This window comes from Loxodonta africana, chromosome 7 (genome assembly GCF_030014295.1).
Source record: "Loxodonta africana isolate mLoxAfr1 chromosome 7, mLoxAfr1.hap2, whole genome shotgun sequence".
Taxonomy (NCBI): domain Eukaryota; kingdom Metazoa; phylum Chordata; class Mammalia; order Proboscidea; family Elephantidae; genus Loxodonta; species Loxodonta africana.
The window spans coordinates 25,799,232-25,819,031 of NC_087348.1; the positions used below are offsets into that span (position 1 = coordinate 25,799,232).

The 19,800-nt window shown below is 35.7% G+C and overlaps 2 protein-coding genes across 2 annotated transcripts; both read right to left on the bottom strand.

Annotated features, from left to right (window-relative positions):
• Positions 1 to 793: 793 nt before the first annotated feature.
• On the bottom strand, positions 794 to 1,453 carry LOC135232064 (olfactory receptor 8K5-like). The gene has a single exon (XM_064289349.1). The coding sequence runs from the start codon at positions 1,451 to 1,453 to the stop codon at positions 794 to 796; it is 660 nt and encodes a 219-aa protein (XP_064145419.1).
• A 9,543-nt stretch (positions 1,454 to 10,996) lies between these two features.
• Positions 10,997 to 12,630, bottom strand: LOC135231661 (olfactory receptor 8K5-like). The gene has a single exon (XM_064288085.1). The coding sequence runs from the start codon at positions 12,059 to 12,061 to the stop codon at positions 11,123 to 11,125; it is 939 nt and encodes a 312-aa protein (XP_064144155.1). The 5' UTR covers positions 12,062 to 12,630; the 3' UTR covers positions 10,997 to 11,122.
• Between the last annotated feature and the right edge of the window lie 7,170 nt (positions 12,631 to 19,800).

A 19,800-nucleotide genomic window follows, 5' to 3' on the forward strand; every position in this document is an offset into this window, starting at 1 on the left:
ATAACGAAAGGACAAATAAAGTCTTCATGCGTTAATTGTAACACAGATAACCCTTTGTCTCCAACATTGTTTACACAGTTGCTTTAGGCTTAGAAAATGGAATAGAAAAAAGATTGAGAAGATCCTTATCGTTAGAAAAACTGACAGAAACAAACACATATTTTATTAATCAAGAGTGTAATAAATATAATCATTGTAGAAGTATGAGGGTCTATGAAATCACATAAGTAATCAATGAACAGGAAGCAAGGAATGTTGGGGAGGTGACATCTAATTTGAGATCTAAAATAGGATTGGTTTGTCTGAGTATAATCTAAAAAAAAAAAAATCCGTCTAGGATTTATAATTCGTCTTTGCTTTGGAACTAAAGAGAATGTATTTATATCTATAAGAAATATTGTCAAATGATATTACCTTTGACATTGTTTACTAAAACAAGGTTGAATATCGAATATTAAATACAAAGCTGACATCAGTTTTTAAAAACTCTGTGGAACGCATCATTTACCTCTTTGTTTCTTAAGCTGTATATCAAAGCGTTAAGCATGGGGATGACTAAAGTGTAAAACACAGAGGCCACTGTGTCAGTATCATATGAGCAGATTTGGGTTGCATATACATAAATAATAAATAAATAATACATAAATAATAAATACATACATAAATACATAAATAAAAAATAAATAAATAAGAGTTCCATAAAACACAACCACCACTGTCAGATGAGAACCACATGTGGAGAAAGCTTTTTTCCTGCCCTCAGCAGAATGCATTCGAAATATGGCTATCAGAATCAGCAGGTAGGACAGCAGGCAACCAGGAGGGAGGATATCAAATTAAATGCTGAAAACATTATGACCAACAACTGTACCTCTTGTGCATTTGTGCAGAGCATAGGTATCAAGGGGACATCATCACAGTAGAAATGACTGATGACATTAGAGCCACAGAAGGTCAATATGAAAATCTTAATGGTGAACATCAGAGACTGAAAAGTACTATAGAGGTATGGAATATCCATGAGCACATGACAACGTCTTGGGGACATGATAACATTATAGAGCAGAGGGTTACAGATGGCCACGTAGCGGTCATAGGCCATGGGTGACAGCATAAAAAGTTCACTGACAAAGAACAAAATGAAGAAAGCCATCTGTGTGGCACATACATAATAGGAAATGGTACTTTGATCCACAGTAAAATTTTCCAGCACCTTGGGGCAAATGACAGTAGAATTACCAAGATCAATGAAGGCTAGGTGTCTGATGAAAAAATACATAGGCGTGTGTAGTTGGAAGTCCACCTTGGTCAAGATGATCATCCCCAGGTTTCCCACCAGTGTTATCATGTAGATAATAAGAAAGACCCCCAAAAGGGGGAGCTGCAGCTCAGGGTGTCTTGTGACTCCTATTAGAATTAATTCAGTGAACACTGTTAGATTCTGTTGGCCCATCTGGTCCAGTTACTCCTCTGGGAAGAAACAGTAGTATTTTCTAAACAAATTATAACATTTGAAGAAACAATGGAAAAACAATTCGCATTTTTTGTTGTTATACGTCTTTGAGTTAGTGCTGAATTCACAGTGACCCCAAGTGCAAAGAAATAAAAAGGTGCTTAGTCCTGCACCATCGGCATGATCTGTTTGAGATTGAACCCTTGTAATCCATAGGATTTTTACTAGCTGGTTTTCAGAGGATGATCCCTAGGTATTTTTCGTAGTCTGTCTTAGTCTGGAACCCCTTTGAAACCTGTTCAGCAACATTGCAAGGAATTTACCACTGACAGACCAGTGCTGGCAATGCATAAGGTACATTGGCCAGAAATCTAACTGGGTTACCCACACAGACTATCACTGAACAACCACTGTTCTTTTTCTTCATATTGTTGTTGTTGTGTGTCATTGAGTTGATTCCAACTCTTAGTGACCCTATAGGATGAAGTAGAACCTCTCCATAGGTTTGCCAAGGCTGTAATCTTTATGAAAGCAGATTGCCCATTTTCTCCCACAGGGTGGCTGATCTTTCTGTCAGCAACTGCTGACCTTTCTGTCACTTAACCAGTTAACCACTCTGCCACCGGGGCTTTTCATCTGACTTTGAGGTTAAAGTAAACTTTAGAATCTTCTACGTCCCAAAAAATGTAATATATAACACATTACTCATTGATAAACATAGATTAAATTCTAAAGAAATTCAACAGAAATTAATCTATGTTGTGTCAATGAATAATGTGTTTTATGTGGATTCCCCAATCTGGGGATGTAGAAGATTCTAAAGTTTATTTAAACTTCAAAAACCCACAGAGTTGGTAATACAGAGATAGTATACTTAATTTTACCTACAAAATAACATCAAAGTTTTCCTTTAGTCTGCTTCATTTTTGTCTGAGAATTTATGTGAGATTTTTAGTCTTAGAAAGGAAACCCTGGTGCTATAGCAGATAAGAGTTCTGTTAACCAAAAGGTGGGCAGTTCAAATCTACCAGGCACTCCTTGGAAACCCTGTGGGGCAGTTTTACTCTGTCTATAGAATTGCTATGAGTCAGAATCAACTCGATGACAACAGTTTTTTTTTTTTTTTAATAGAGAAATGCTGAGGTAATGCAAGTTTAGTGAAAGTTATATGTAAAACCCATTGCCCTCAAGCCGATTCTGACTCATAGTGACACTATAGGACTAACTGGAATTGCCCTATAGGGTTTAGAAAGTTATAATTTTTATGGAAGCAGCCTGCCATGTATTTCTCCTGTGGGGTGACTGGTGTGTTTGAACTAGCAACCTTCCAGTTAGCATCTGAGCGCTTAACTACTGTGCCACCAGGTCTCCCCAACCATAATTGATTTAGGGCACATTCGCTTCCCATTCTGACTTCTGCTCTATTGTACTTCACCTAATGTCAGTTTGCACTGGAGTGTCAGCAGGCATTTCTGGGGTCCAGATAGACGAGAATTGAGTTAATGACACTTTATTCCCTGTTGCCATCAAGTCAATTCTGACTCATAACGACCCTATAGTAGGTGTATTTCTATGATTCAAAAACAATGGCATGCATCATTTATTAAAGAGATCTTTCTGGTGTTAGAATAGCTTTTAAGAACACCTAGCACCTGGCATGCTGAGAAGTGTCTTGAATATAATTTAATAATTTTTTTATATTTATGATTTTGTAAATTTTTTGACCAAGATCAGTTTGCTTATAACTGAAATTTATTTCTATTTCTTTTTCAGTTTGAATGTATATTCACATTTATGTTTCAATTGTGTAAATGAAACTTGAAAAAACTGGGAAGTTTTCGTTAAAAAGTGTAATGCAATTATATATTGCATTACACTTTTTAATTTGCATTAAAGTATTTATAATTGCATTACACTTTTTAACGAAAACTCCCCAATTTTTACAAGTTTCAAGACACATAATATCTGGATACATTCCTCCTAAAAGCTATGGTTTATATCAATATTTAGGGATTTTGACTTTAATTGTATATGCTTTGTTGACTGTAATATGACACCATGGAGAAGACCAGTTTCATAAGCCAGTTAGAGTGTTCATTTGTGCATTTATTATATCATATATTACAAACTGTCAATTTATTTCTGGAACTCTACAATAGAGAATTCATAGAATATAAGATTTTAATGATAACATCTGTCTCTTCATTTCATAAAGTTTTACAAAGAAAGTCGGTAAATCAAAATGGAACTACCTGATTGGAGCCAATAAATCCCTTTAGTTTAATCCACTTGGTTTCCCTTTTGACCTATTCTCATATCCATTGTCCCATCAATGAAAACCTAAGACTCTGTAAGCATGGTTTTCAATTTCATTGATATAAAATGCAGGATTTAGTTATTACTATGTGATAGAATACCCATGCTTAGTCTGCACAACTATTAGAAACTTCCAGGGGCCCCAACAAGGTCTAAGTCTACAGTATGCAGTAGCTGAAGTTCAGAGCTGGACTACAGAGAGATGTCTGCTAAAGATGATTTTTGGTCCTGTGGCTGGATGGAATTTTCAGGAGAATAGTAGTAATCCTAGAAATAAGCTAATTTTTAGTTTGATTTTGTCAGCATGATCCAGTAGATTGGGAGGCAGGATGATACCAGAGATTAGTGAGTCACCTCTGTCCCTTCTGTTTTAGATAAGGTTCTCTGTTATTTCCGCACTCAGCTCCAATCTCTTTTCCAGGTCTTTCCTCTCTCACAGAATAAAAACTATAAGTCTATGTCCCTTTGAAAACTTTATCTCAAATTTTCTGTATCGTAAACCCTGATATCATAGGATTTTAGTGTAGAACACTAGATTGAGGTAAGGAATTCAGATTTCTACTTCTAATTCTATAACTTTTAAGTTTTCAATGTTCTCTAAGAATTATCCAAATGTTTATTGACTCTATCAGCATCTTCAGTGTCTTTCACTACCTCCCTCTGTAGATGATCAGATTTTTCACCCTGCCCATTCTCCTTTTTGGAAAAGAATATCTCTAATCTGCTCTGTCCTGGAGAAACCCTGGTGGTGTAGTGGTTAAGAGTTCAGCTGCTAACCGAAGGTCAGCAGTTCGAATCCACCAGGAGCCCTTTGGGAACCCTATGGGGCAGCTCATCTCTGTCATATAGAGTCACTATGAGTTGGAATCAACTGAATGACAGCTTTTTTTTTTTTTTTAAACCTGTCCTGGCCATGTAAATGTGTACATTTTAAATATCTCTTTGTATTGATTATCATCAGAGCAGGAAGAATATACAAGTGTGTAAATGGATGAATGATTTTTCAATCCTCAGGCATGGTAATATCAGGTAGGAATTATTTTAGGTTCAGGGAGTTCTTTGTAACTCCATAACTCTTAAAAGGCACAGTATTTTCCAGTCTACTCCATCAGTTTGTAATGACCATTCTGAAAAACCAGGTCCATTCATAAAGAAACTAATAGGAGAAACAAAAAACCAAAAAAAAAAAAAAAATCAAAATGGACAACCAAAAATGGCATTTTCATGGGAAAATCATATGTAAAAATTATTCAAAGTTCAGCAAATGTTGCATGGTGCATACTTATGTTAACAATATTCATTGTTTAAAAAATATTTCAATGGACATACTCCTACTAAAATAATATTTAATATTGTCTTGGGTATAACCAAACCAAACCAAAACCATTGCCATCAAGTTTATTCCAACTCATTGCAAAGAGTAGAGCTGCCCCTAAGGGTTCTAACAACGGCTGGTGGATTTGAATTGCTGGCCTTTTGGTTAGCAGCCAAGCCCTTAACCACTGCCTGTACTTCTACTAAGAAAACTTATTTAGTTTTGTGAAATTTGAATGTTCCTGGGTGTTCTATATTATACCTGGCTATCCTAACCTTAATTTGTTGTTGCTATTTGTTACTATGCAGCTGGCTCCAATTTATGGTGACCCCATGTATAACAGAATCAAATGATGTCCATGCATATGCCATCTTCATGATCATTGGTAAGTTTGAGTCCATTATTGGTAATATTGTGTCAACCCACCCCATTGAGCATTCCCTCCTTTTTCTTGGCCCTCTACTTGACCAAACATGAAGTCCTTTTCTAGCTATTGGTCTTTCCTGATGACACACCCAAGTTATGCCTAATCTTAATAGATTTATATTAAAGTGGTGTTGAATTTTCAGGTATTTCTAGCTCCCTCTTCACTTTCAATAATCAAATGCCAATATTAAAAAAAAAAAAGCTTCCATAAATCAAATAGAGCTATGACACACTTTTAATTTACAGGATTTAATGTTCTAAAAACACTTCAGAGCTCATGGAATTCCAGTTAACAGAAAAGAAAATGAGTATTTGTGGTGCAATTGAATGAATCATCTGTGAGTGTCCATAATGGTGTCTGCAATCAGGAATCAGGAGTTACGGTAAATGACCAAAATCCACATGATGATCAGAATCAAAGACAGTTTTTTATTCACTCACCTTGAGTAGAGAATGAGATTGAATTTCTCAAATAAATTTCTTGTTTTCTTTGGTAGGATGAATTTATGATTCCCCTTCCCTTTGTTGTATTCCCTGAGGAATTAGTATGCATTTCACTGATTATGCTCAAATCATCTGAGGGACTTAAAAAAATTGCCTTGATGTGCCTGCTAATTTTCCAAGACATCTTACATATTCTACAGTGAAAAGAAGGAAAGGACAATTCAAAGAAAGGAACAAAACATAAGTGATCTATACAGTCTCATGGAACCTACATGATGTAAAGGTACTTGTTCAAGAACACAGTCAAAAAATATAGGCACAGTGGAGAAAAAAAAAAAAGAATGGAATGTCAGCTCAATCTCGGTAAAACCGGAAGAGTTGCAAAGTCATGATGAAATAGTAAATGCCAGTATCATCAATTACATAGGATTTTTTCTTTGAATTTATTACCAAGAGAAATATCTAGCACGTTAAAGAAAAAAAAAAAAAAACAGGTACTGTGTTATAAATTTGTCATTTAACTCATACATATATTGAACCCATCAGTGAACTCATACATTTAAAAAAGAAGAAAAAAATTTTTTTTTTTTTTTTTAATTTAGCCCTTACTATTTTCTTGGGTGATGTATATGGTCAACACACTCTGCTGCTAACAAAAAGTTTAAAAGTTCAAGTTCACCCAGAAGAGCCTTAGAAAAAAGGCCTGGCATTCTACCCCCCCCAAAAAAAAAAAAAATTGGCCATTGAAAACTTCTGTGGAGTGCAGTTCTACTTTGACACACATGACGTAGCCACGAGTCAAAATCTACTCAAAGACAACTAGTATTCTCGTATTCGGAAGACACTGAGCTCAGTTAAAGTATGCAATTTTCCTGAAATTTCACAATTGATAGCTAGAGGACTTGAGATTAAAACATGATGTCTACTGGCTTACGTGATATATTTACCTCTGATCTTTGATAGTAAAAGAAATATGCCTTTTTCTTGAAGGACAGCAGGTATTTGCAACTAGCTTGCTTGATTGGCCTGTTTCCTTTCTGTAGAATTTCAGGAGGCAGGAACTTTCCTTCCTTTTTTCCTGTCTCTGTCCCTTTCAATCTAAGCTGAAGGGGTTTCAGCTAGGATGGTTAATTAGGTCCATCTGTCACAGACATAATGTCTTTAGCAAAAGAGAGTGTAGCCACTTTCTTTGATGAAAGATTTCCAGGACACATTTCCTTAGTTTGTACAACAGAATTTTCCAAATCTTTAAATTCTGGTTTCATTTGCAAAGTTCTTTTTAAGTCTTTCTTCCAACATTTGTTTATAATACTTTGTCTTCTCAAGCTGCTCTTTGAAATTTTCTGTTCAGCTGTTTTACTTCATCATTTCTTCCATTAGCTTTAGCAGCTCTACCTTCAAGGGCAAGTTTCAGTGTCTCTTCTGACATCAATTTTTTTCCCCCTATCTTTCCTGTCTTTTTAATGACCTTTTGCTTTCTTCAAGCATTGTGTCCTTCATGTCATCCCACAACTCTTCTGGTCTTCAATCATTAATGCTTAGTGGGTCAAATGTACTCTTGACATGGTCTCTAAATTAAGGTGGGATATACTCAAGGTCATATTTTGGCTCTTGTGGACTTGTTTTAATTTTCTTCAGCTTCAACTTGAACTCACATATAAGCAATTGGTGGTATTTTACACAGATGGCCAGTGGCCTTGTTCTGATTGATGAAATTAAGCTTCCCCAACATCTCTTCACACAGATGCAGTATATTCAGTTTCTATGTATTCCGTCCAGTGAGGTCCATATGTGTAGCCACTGTTTATGTTGTTGAAAAAAATTATTTGCAATGAATAAATCATTGGTCTCTCAAAATTCTATCATGCTGTCTCCTGTGTTGTTTCTCTCGCCAAGGCCTGATTTTCCACCCACCGATCCTTCTCCTTTGTTTCCAACTTTTGCATTCCAATCACTAATAGCTACCAATGCCTCTTGATTGAATGTTTGATCAATTTCAGCCTGGAGAAGTTGATAAAAATCTTCAATTTCTTCATCTTTGGCTTTAGTGGTTGTTGCATAAATTTGAATAATATTGATATTAGCTGATCTTCATTGTAGGTATATAGATATTATCCTAACACAGAGAGTGTTGTACTTCAGGATAGATTTTGAAATGTTCTTTTTGAAAATGGATGTGACGCCATTTTTCTTCAGTTTGTCATTCCTGGCATAGTAGACCACATGAGTGTACAATTCAGAATGGCTGATATCAGTCCATTTCAGCTCATTGATGCCTAAGATATTGATCTTTATGTGTTCCATTTCATTTTAGATGACTTCCCAATTTTCCTAGATTCATACATCATACACTCCACATTGTAATTTATTAATGGATATTTGCAGCTATTTCTTCTCATTTTGGATGTTGCTGCATGAGCAAATAAAGCTCTCAAAAACTTTACCCCACCCACGTCATTAAGGTTGACTCGATTTAAGGAAGCAGCTCTTCCTCAGTTGTATGTTGAGTGATTTCAAACCTGAGGGGCTCATCTTCTGGCACTATATCAGACAATGTTGCACTACTATTCATAAAGTTTTCACCTGTCAGTATTTTTTCAGAAGTAAGCCACCAGGTTCTACTTCCTACTGTTTTAGTCTGGAAGCTCTGTTGAAGCTTGCCCACCATAGTTGACCCTGTTAGTATCTGAAATGCCAGTGGCATAGCCTCTAGCATCACAGCAACTCACAAGCTACCACGGTACAACTAGCTAATACACCACTACTCATCTGTCACTTTGTCTTATTGTGGTGGCTTGCATGTTGCCGTGACCACCACTAATCTTATAAGTTTAAAACTTATAAAATTGGGTAAAATACATGAATTTGCTTACCAAAAAGCTGAATTAATTTCAAGTATGATAAATACAAAGTGATTCATGTTTAGACAAATTATAATCAAACTATCAAAGACAAAGAATTTTGAAAGCTACAAGCGAATTGCAACTGAACATACACATGGAATTTCAGTAAGATTAACAGTTTATTTCTCAGCAGAAAGCATGGAGGTTTAAAGGCAGTGGGATTACATGTTTAAAGTCCTAGGATAAATAGCACATGTAATAGAATTACATGTCTGACAAAATTACCCTAAAATTAAGGAAGCTGTACAGGATGAAATGAAAGGACAATAGATAGTAAGGCAACATGATACCTAAAAATAAATAACACTGATAATTGATAAATGTATAAGCAAATATAAAAGCCAATATCATTATATTTTGCTTCTTAATTCCTCTTTTTGGTCCAAATGTCTGTGAAAGCTAAACCAAAATAAACAGATGAGATAAGATGTGTCGATGTCACTCAATATTATCCATTGAATTGTGTCCCTCTCAAAAAAATGTGTGTCAACTGGACTAGGTCATGATTCCCAGTACTGAGTGATTGTCCACCATTTTGTTATCTGATGTGATTTTCCTGTGTGTTATAAATCCTACCTCTATGATGTTAATGAAGCAGGATTAGAGGTAGTTACGTTAATGATGCAGGACTCAGTCTACAAGATGAGGTTGTGTCTTGAGTCAATCTCTTTTGAGATATAACAGAGAGAAATGGACAGAGAGATGAGGGACCTCATACCACCAAGAATCTAGTGACAGGAGCAGTGTGTGTCCTTTGGACTCACAGCCCCTGCACTGAGAATTTCCTAGAACAGGTGTTACCACCGAGGGAATGGAGGTCGTTCAGGCTCAATGGGCCCTTGTCTTTCTCTTGTAAGAAAACATAGAGGAGGCAAATTTGGGTCCAGCTCTAAAAAGTTTATTTTACTTATGACAAATAAAAGGAATCAGTGGGGGCTTATGCCTCACCAAAAGACTGACTCAAAAAGAGAAGCAAGACCAGCGCTTATTTGGGTTTGGTGGACACAATACAGCGATGAATATTTAGTGGGTTTCTTTCAAAGGATGGGTACTTCTCAGAATGGCAGTGTATACTAATTAGGTGGCACATGCATCTGGAATCCAAGATGGAACCTGCTGATATTCAAGATATAGTCCTCTTGGCAGCCCTTTGCACCACTTATTGTGGGATATAACATAAGTGCACTGATCTTTGGCATTACATCGTCATCTTTGGTGGGCCAAGGAAGGTTAAACAGCAGTCGTGCTTTGCTCTTCTGTGCATGAGGAGCCTATAAAAGAGGAACGGACTAGAAAAACACTAAGAAGGAGATAGTAATTCACAGGTTGTTTCAACCTAATCTCATGTTGTCAGGGTGTGGTCCCTGTTTACCCAACTTCTAGATGGTAATCTTTTAACAGCTTTTCTGTTCTGCCAGCAGAGTTAACCCTATCTGTCTCACAGGGGAAGATTGATGACAAGGACCTTCCTCCAGAGATGAAAGAGAAAGCCTTCCCCTGGAGCCAGCACCCTGAATTTGGATTTCTGAACTACTAGACTGTGAGAGAATAAATTTTTGTTTGTTAAAGCCATCCACTTGTGGTAATTCTGTCACAGCACCACTAGATGACTAAGATATCCCATTATGGTAGAGTTTATTTAAATGTTTGTTTACTAGCTTGTGATTTACCAGTTTAAAACATTTTTTTAGGGGACTATCTATGCCAAAGCAAAGCAGAGAAGAAAGAAATCAAATTAAATACTGACAAATCAAAATTATCTAGTTTACTTCACACTTTTCACACATTTTAGTACATCATAGTTAAGAATTTATTTTCACAGTAGAATTGATTGATAACAAAATGACAAATAAATTATTCATCTGTTAATAGGACACAATAACTCTTTGACTGTAACACTATGCTGCTGCTTCAGACTTAGAAAATGCAATGGGAAAAACACTGAAAGACGCTAGTCCTTAAAAAAACAGACAGAAACAATCACATGTTTTATCGATCAAGAGTATATTCAAATTTATCATTGTGGAAGTATGAGGGTCTATGAAATCATGTAAGTAAGCAATGCATAGGAAGCAAGGAACATTGGGGAAGAAATGACAATTTGAGATGTAAAATAGGATTAATATGTCTTATTATAAACAATGTAATAGTATCTGATTTATAATTAGCCTTTACCTTGGAACCAAAAGGAATGCATTTATATCTACTAAAAATATTATTAAGTGACATTGCCTTTTGCACTGTTTACTAAAACAAGGGTGAATATTAAATACAAAGCTGGCAATGATTTTTAAAAACCCTGTGGAAGGCATGTTTTACCTCTTTGTTCCTCAAGCTGTATATCAAAGGGTTAAGCATGGGTATGACTAAAGTGTAAAACACAGAGGCTATTGTGTCGGTATCATTTGAGTGAGAAGATTTGGGCTGCACATACATAAATAATAGAGTTCCATAAAACACAACTACCACTGTCAGATGAGAAGCACATGTGGAGAAAGCTTTTTTCCGGCTCTTGGCAGAATGCATTCGAAATATGGCTATCAGCATCAGCTGGTAAGACAGCAGGACAACCAGCAGGGAAGATATCAAATTAAATGCTGAAAATATGAGCATCAATTCTATTTCTTGTGAATTTGAGCAGAGTATAGATAACACGGGAACTCCATCACAGTAGAAATGACTGATGACATTAGAGCCACAGAAGATGGAAGTAAACGTCTTACTGGTGAACATCAGAGCCTGGAAAGAACTGTAGAAATATGGAATGCCCACAAGCAAATGACAAAGTCTTTGGGACATGATAACATTGTAGAGCAGAGGGTTACAAATGGCCATATAGCGGTCATAGGCCATGGCTGATAGAATAAAAAGTTCACTGATAAGGAACAAAATGAAGAAAGCCATCTGTGTGGCACATGCATAATAAGAAATGGTATTTTTATCCACAACAAAATTTACCAATGCCTTGGGACAAATGACAGTAGAATTACCAAGATCAATGAAGGCCAAGTGTCTGATGAAAAAATACATAGGCGTGTGTAGGCGGGAGTCCATCTTGGTCAAGATGATCATGCCCAGGTTGCCCACCACTGTGATCATGTAGATGATGAGGAAGACCCCAAAAAGGGGTAGCTGAAGTTCGGGTTTCCTTGTGACTCCCATTAGAATGAATTCAGTTGGCATTGTTAGATTCTGTTGGCCCATTTAGTCTAGTTACCTCTTCTGGAAAAAAACAGACGGTTTGGTATTAGCTTTCATGTAGTATTTTCTAATCAAGTTATAATATATTATAGCAATGGAATTTTTTTTCCTCATATTTTTTGTTGTTATCTGTCATTGAGTTAGCCTCGATTCACAGTGACCACAAACACAATGAAACAAAACACTGCCCAGTCCTACACCATCCCTGTGATCTGTTTTGGATTGGACCCTTGCGATCCACAGGGTTTTCACTGGCTAATTTGGGGAAGTTGTGCACTAGGCGTTTTTTCCTAGCCTGCCTTAGTCTAGAACCTCCTCTGAAACCTATCCAGCATCATAGCAATACAGAATTCACTACTGACCGACCCAGTGGTGGTAGTGTATGAAGTATATTGGCCAGAAATTTAACCCAGGTTTCCCATGCAGAAGACTACCAGAGAACAACCACTGATCTTTTTCTTCATACTGTTGTTTTCTGTCATCATTGAGTCATTTCTGACTCATAGCGTCCCTATAGGATGGAATAGATCTTCCTCGTAGGGTTTCCAAGGCTATAATCTCTACAGAAGCAAATTGCCACATCATTCTCCCACAGAGTGGCTGATCTTTCTGTTTGCAGCCAAGCACTTAACCACTGTGCCACCAGGGCTCTTCATATGATTTTGAAGTTGAAGTAAACTTTAGAATCTTCTACAGCCAAAAAAAAAAAAAAAAAAAACTTTGCAGTCTAGTGGATTTCAACTCATAGTGGCCCTGTAGGTCAGAGTGGAACTGCCGCATAAAGTTTCCAAAGAGTGGCTGGTGGATTCGAGTTGGAATCCACTTAAGCACTACACCACCATGTTTTCCACATCCAAAAATAAGGAGATCTGTGTGTAACACCTTACTCATTGATATAACATAGATTAAATTCTAAAGAAAGCCAACAGAAATTAATGTCTGTTGTGTCAATGAATAATGTGTTTTATGTGGATCTCCCTGATTTGTGATATAGGAGTTCCTAAAGTTAACTTCAAAAATCCATAATGTTGTTAATACAGAAATAGTATATTTTATCTGTAAAATTACATCAAAGTTTTCCTTTAGTCCACTTCATTTTTGTCTGAGAATTTCTGTGGGATTTTGATAATTTTAGAGGAAGAAGCAGGGACAATCTGAGTTTAGTGACACTTACGTGTTATAACCCACTGCCGCTGAGTCGATTCCAACTCATAGAGACCCTGTAGGACAAAGGAGAACTGCCTCATAGGGTTTCCAAGGCTGTAATTTTTATGGAAGCTAGCTGACTGCCACACTTTTCTCACCCAGAGCAGCTGATGGGTTCCAACCACCAACTCTCCATTTAGTAGCAGAAAACTTAACCACTCTGCAACCACAGTTTGCCCACCATATTCACAACTGAGGACACATTCTCTTCCCATTCTGACTTCTGCTGTATTGCACTTCACCTACTGTCGATTTGCAATGGAGTGTCAACAGATATTCCTGGGGCCCAGATAAATGAGAACTGAGTTAACGATAATTTATTTGAGGCTTAGTAGGTATATTTTTTATGGTTCAAAGACAATGGAAAGTATCATTTAATAAGGTGATCTTTCTGTTATTGGAATACCTTCTAAGAACTCACCTAGCACCTGGTATGTTGAGATGTGTGTTGAATATAATTAATACTCTTATTAAATTTTATAAATTTTTATAAATTTTATAAATTTATAAAATTTAATGCATAGATTTTATAATTTTTTGACCAAGGTCAGTTTGTTTATAAACAAAATTTGTTTCTTTTTGCCTGTTTGTTTTCATTCTTTTTAAACATTCGTATTCATGCTTCAATTTGTGTTTATACTTGCATGTCATTTTTTAATGAAAACCCCCAAATATGTATAAGTTACAAAACATACAAGATCCAGATATACACTTGTTATAATCTATGGCTTCTACCAATATTCAGGGATTTTGACTAATTGTATATGCACTATTTCTTCTAATATGACACTATAGAGGTGATAGTTTCCATAAGGCATTTGGAATATTTATTTGTGTATTTATTACATTATATACTGCAGACTGCCAAATTATTTCTGGAACTCTATAATACAGAATTTATAGAGTTTAAGACAGTGATTTCAAATATCTTAGTGATAAATTTTGTACCTTCGTGTCATGAAGTTTTACGAAGACAGTCAATAAATCAAAGTGGAACTACTCATTTGGAACTAATGAATCCCTTTAGTGGAATCCACTTGTTTTTCCTTTTAACCTCTCCTCACATTCATTGTCCCATCAATGGAAACCAAGGGCTCTGTAAGCATGATTTTCAACTGGAACACTAAGTGGCATTCCAAATATTTAGTGATATAAAATGTAGGATATAATTATTATTATGTGATATAGTGCCCATGGTTAGTTTGCACAACTATTAGAAACTTCTGGGGCCCCCAGCAAGGTCTAAGTCTACAGTATGGACTAGCTGAAGTTCAGAGCTGGAGTACAGATGGATGTTTGATAAGGATGACTTTTGATCCTGAGGCTGAATGGAATTTTCAGGAGAATAGCAGTAATCCTAGAAATATGCTAATTTTTCATTTGATTTTGCCAGCCTGAACCAGGAGATTGGGAGGCAGGATAATACTAGAGATTGGTGAGTCACCTCTGTCCCTTCTTTTTTTAGATAAGCTCTCTATTATTTCTGCCCTCAGCTCCAATCTTCTTTCCAGGTCCTTCCTGTCTCACAGAGTAAGAACTATAAACCTATGTTCTTTTGAAAACTTTATCTCAAATTTGTTGTATAGCAAAGCCTGATATCATGGCATTTTCCTGTAGACTATTGGATTGAGGTAAGGAATTCAGATTATTACTTCCAGTTCTATGACTTTTAAGTTTTCAGTGTTCTCTAAGAATTATTCTAATGATTATTGAATCTACAAACAACTTCATTGTTGTTCACTACCTCTCTCTGAAGATGTCTAGATTTTACCTTTTTGGAAAAGGGTATCTATAATCAGTCCTAGACATAAAATATGTACATTTTTCATATCTCTAAGTAGTGATCAGGAAGAATATACAAGAGTACAGATAAATTATTTTTCAGTTATCAGACATGGTAATATCAGATAGGAATTACCTTGGGTTCAGGGAGTTCTTCATAACTCCGTAATTCTTAAAAAACAGTATTTTCCAGACTACTCCATCAGTTTGTATTGCCCATCCTGAAACACCAAGCCCATTAGTAAAGAAACTAGCAGGGAAAACAGAGAACAAACAATATTATCATCATTAATAACCAAAAAATGGTGAGTTTTTTATGGAAAATTCTTATGTAAAAATTATTCAAAATTTATGCAATGCTGCATGGGGCATACTTATACTAAAAATATTCATTTTTTAACAAACATTTCATTGAACATTCTCTAACAGAAAGAATATTTATTTAATATTGTCTAGGCATAATTCTAATAAAAATTATTTATTTTTGTGAAATTCATTTGTGTCTGGATGTTCTGTGTTATACCTGGCAATCCTATCTTAATCTGATGTTGTTTATTGCTGTCGAATTGGCTCTGACTTATGGTGACTCCATGTATAATAGAACAAAATGATGCTCATTCATGTTCCATAGTCATTATTGTTGGTATGTTTATGCACTTTATTGGTACTGTTGTGTCAATCCATCCAACTGAGAGTCCCTTCCTCTTTGTTGACCCTCTACTTGACCAAAAGTGATGTTCTTTTCTAGCAATTTGTCTTTCCTGATGTGTCCAAAGTATGTCTAACCTTAATAAAAAAAAAAAAAAAAATTAATAGATTTCATTAAATTAAATTTGTGTTGAATTTTCAGGTATTCCTAGTTCGCACTTCACTTGCGTAATCAAATGCCAGTATCAGTTCCTATAAAGCAAGTGGAGCTGGAGCTCACTCTTAATTTATAGGATTTAATGTCCTAAAAACACCATTGAGCTCCATGGAATCCTAGTTAAGAAAAGGGAAAATGAATGTGGTGAAGCTGAAGGGGTAATTTGTGAGTGGCCGTAATAGTGTCTGCATTCAGGTGTTAGGAGTGATAGTTAATGACCAAAATCTACCTGATAATCAGAATCAAAAAGAATTTTACCCACTCAGCTTGAGTAGAGAATCAGATTTGCTTTCCTCAAATGACTCTCATGTTTTCTTTGGTAGGATGAATTTATGATTTCCCTTCCCTTTGCGATATTCCCCAGAGAATTAGCATGCATTTCATTGATTACGCTCAAAATATCAGAGGGACTTAAGAATTTGCCTGGATGTGCCTGCTAATCATCCAAGAAAACCTACATATTCCCTGGTGAAAAGAAGGAAGGGGTAATTCAATGAAAGAACAAAGCATAATTCATGCATACAGTCTCATGGAACCTATCTGATGTAAAGGTACTAATTCATTTACACAGTGAAGAAATATAGACACAATGGGGAAAAAATGTATATCAGCTCAATCTCAGTAAAACTGGAACAGTTGCAAAGTCAAGATGAAATAATAAATGCCAGTGTCATCATTACATAGGATTTTTCTTTGAATTTATTACCAAAAGAAATAAGTAGAAGGCACTTTGCTACAAATATATCAGTTAACTCATACCTATGTTAAAGCCATCGTTTAACTTGTAATCTAACCCATACTATTTCCACATTTACTGGGTAGTGTAAGCGCTTAACACACTCTACTGCTAACTAAAAAGGTTGAAAGTTCAAGTCCACCGAAAGGAGCCTCAGAAGAAATGCCTGGCATTCTGGTTTTTAAAAAAGTTAGCCACTGAAAACTCTATAGAGTACAGTTCGTCTCTGACACACATGGGGTTGCCATAGTCAGAATCTATTCTAAGACAACTGGTAATCTCATATTCAGAAGAGATTTAGCTCAGCTGAAACATGTAATTTGCCTGAAATTACATATTAATAACTAGAGGATTTGAAATTAAAACTTTATCTTTCCTGTCCCACACCTCTAAATAAGGTTATATTTACCTTTCCTTTCATATGACAAACCCATAAGAATTATTGTAATGCAATCAGTTACCACGTAATTGTCCAAGTTGAGGAGTTCCTTAGCTACCATATCGCCCGGGTTGGATAATGTTCAGTAGAACCTCATAGTGAGTCAAATTTACTTGTAAGAAGATATATCTCATCTCATAAAATTTTACCCATGCCTCCTTCCTTGGGGACTTCCGTATGTACAGGAATTGAGGAAACATGGTATACGATGAAACCCAATGATCAGAACGGTACACACTGATGAGTTTTGACAAATGCGTTTTATTTGTACCAACATAAATCAAGATCTAGAACATTGTCAATACAAAGAAAGTTCCTTCATGCTATGCCCTCTTCACACATGACCACTTATGTCACTAAGGGATTAGCATTATATTATCTCCAGGCAACTCCAGTTCTGAGTTCTGTCACTAGATTTCTTTTCCCTGTATCGAAATTCACATGAGTCAACCCGTACAATAAGCACTCTCAGTTTGTCTTCTTTGAATCATCATATTGTGCTTTCTTTTAACCATATTGTATTTGTATTGGTGTGTAGTATTCTACTTGTGAATATATCACAATTCTTACATACCACTTGAACTTAGGCTTATAATAAAACAAATCTAGCACAATCATTCTTACATATTTGTGGACATATCCTCTAATTTACCTTGGTTAGAGAAGATAACTGAAGAAGAACTGTTGTGTTTAAATTATGGTATTGAATATTGAATGTACATGGACTGTCAGAAGAACAAACAAATCTGTCTTGAAAGAAGTATAGCTGGAATGCTCCTTAGGAGCAAGGTTGACCAAGGCTTCCTCTCACTTATTTTGGACATGTTATCAGGAGGGACCAATTCCAGGATAAGGAAATCATGTTTAGTCACTGAAAAAGAGGAAGACCATCAACAAGATGGACTGACACAGTGGCTACAGCAATGGACTCAAACATAGCAATGATAGTGAGGGCAGTTAATAACTAGAGGATTTGAGATTAACACCTGTTATCTCCTGGCCCAAATCCCTAAATAAGTGATATATTTAACTTTTTCTCTCATATGGTAAACCCATAAGAATTACTGGAATACAATGTGTTACCACATAATCCAACAATGGATACCACCACTGTTGGATAGGGTTTAGTAGAAGCGCATAGTGAGTCAAATTTATTTGTAAGAGAATATATATTTTCTCATAAAATTTTATCCATGTCTTCTTTCTTGATGACCTCCATGTGTGTAAGAATTGAGGAAAATTTGCATACATGAAACACACTGATCAAAAGGGTACACATTGATGAATTTTAAAAACACTATGTCCTTCAACAAATGAATGGATAAAGAAAATATGGTATATTCATTAAATGAAATATTGTTCAGTCATAAAAAAATGTTACAGTGATACATGCTATGATGCGGATGAACCTGAAATATCTAATGCTAAATGAGAAAAGCAAAAAACGGAAGATCACATATTGAACTTTTCCATTTACATGCAATAACCAGAATAGGAAAATTCACAGAGACAAAGAGCAGATTAGTGGTTGTCGGGGGTCATGTGAAGGCAACCGGATAGAGGAGAGATATCTTAATCCATAAAATTTTTTTTTTTTTTAAAGGAGGACTTTTATCAGGCTGATATAAATTATTTCACCCTAGGTAAATGTGTTGGTTGCACAATATTGTGAATATAATAAAAGTCACTGGAAAGAACACTTTTAAATGGTTCATTTTTTGTGTTGTTCAATTTCACTTCAATAAATAATTATAAATACACCTCTCACCTCTTTACTGTATTTCTTGTCTATTAATGCTCTATTGATCAAATTCTTCATTTTAACCATTTCTTCTGAGTTCTAGAATTTTAAGAACAGTATTTTTTCTGCATAATATAGAAAAATGTTTAAGTTTCACAAGATGTAGATATTTAGAATTTGGATTAATAAATATATAAGTTCATATTGAATGAAAGATTGTGTTAAAAAATCAATTCAATGTGCACTTCGTATTAGCCCAGACCAGACCCATTGTCGTCGAGTCAATTCCGACTCATAGCGACCCTACAGGACAGAGTAGAACTGCTCCGTAGAGTTTCCAAAGAGCGCCTGGGGGATTTGAACTGCCGACCCTTTGCTTAGCAGATGTAGCACTTAACCACTACGCCACCACTTTATATTAGACATTGCATTTTTCTTCATTGCCTTTATACGTACATAATACATGCACATATATATCGATACACAAGCTCAATCACGTGCTGTTAAGCAAAAGGTTGGCGGTTGAAACCCACCCAGGAAGGCCTGCAAGAAAAGCTTTGTGTTCTGCTTATGAATAATCACCCCCTGAACCCTGACATAAGAGAGGTCTATTCTGACACACGTGTGGTCAACATGATTGGAAGTTGACGTGGCAAAGGTAGACATATAAACAAGAGTGTGTGTGTTTCTTTTATCTGAAATCGATTTTTCGAGCTCTTAATTTCCCTTTTTGTTGATTCAGTACAGTCTTAAATCATACATATATACGTATATGTACATATAAGTCATATAAAATATAGTACAAATTAAAATACATAAATCTGTAATTTTATTCCTAAATATGGTGTTATGATTACATATATAATTTTCTGTTTAACTGTTTTACCACAGTAGCTTTCCTGACATAAATTACTGTTGTGATTTCTTGAACAATTTTGAGTCTTTCCAAAATATATAATCATTCTGCATTTCT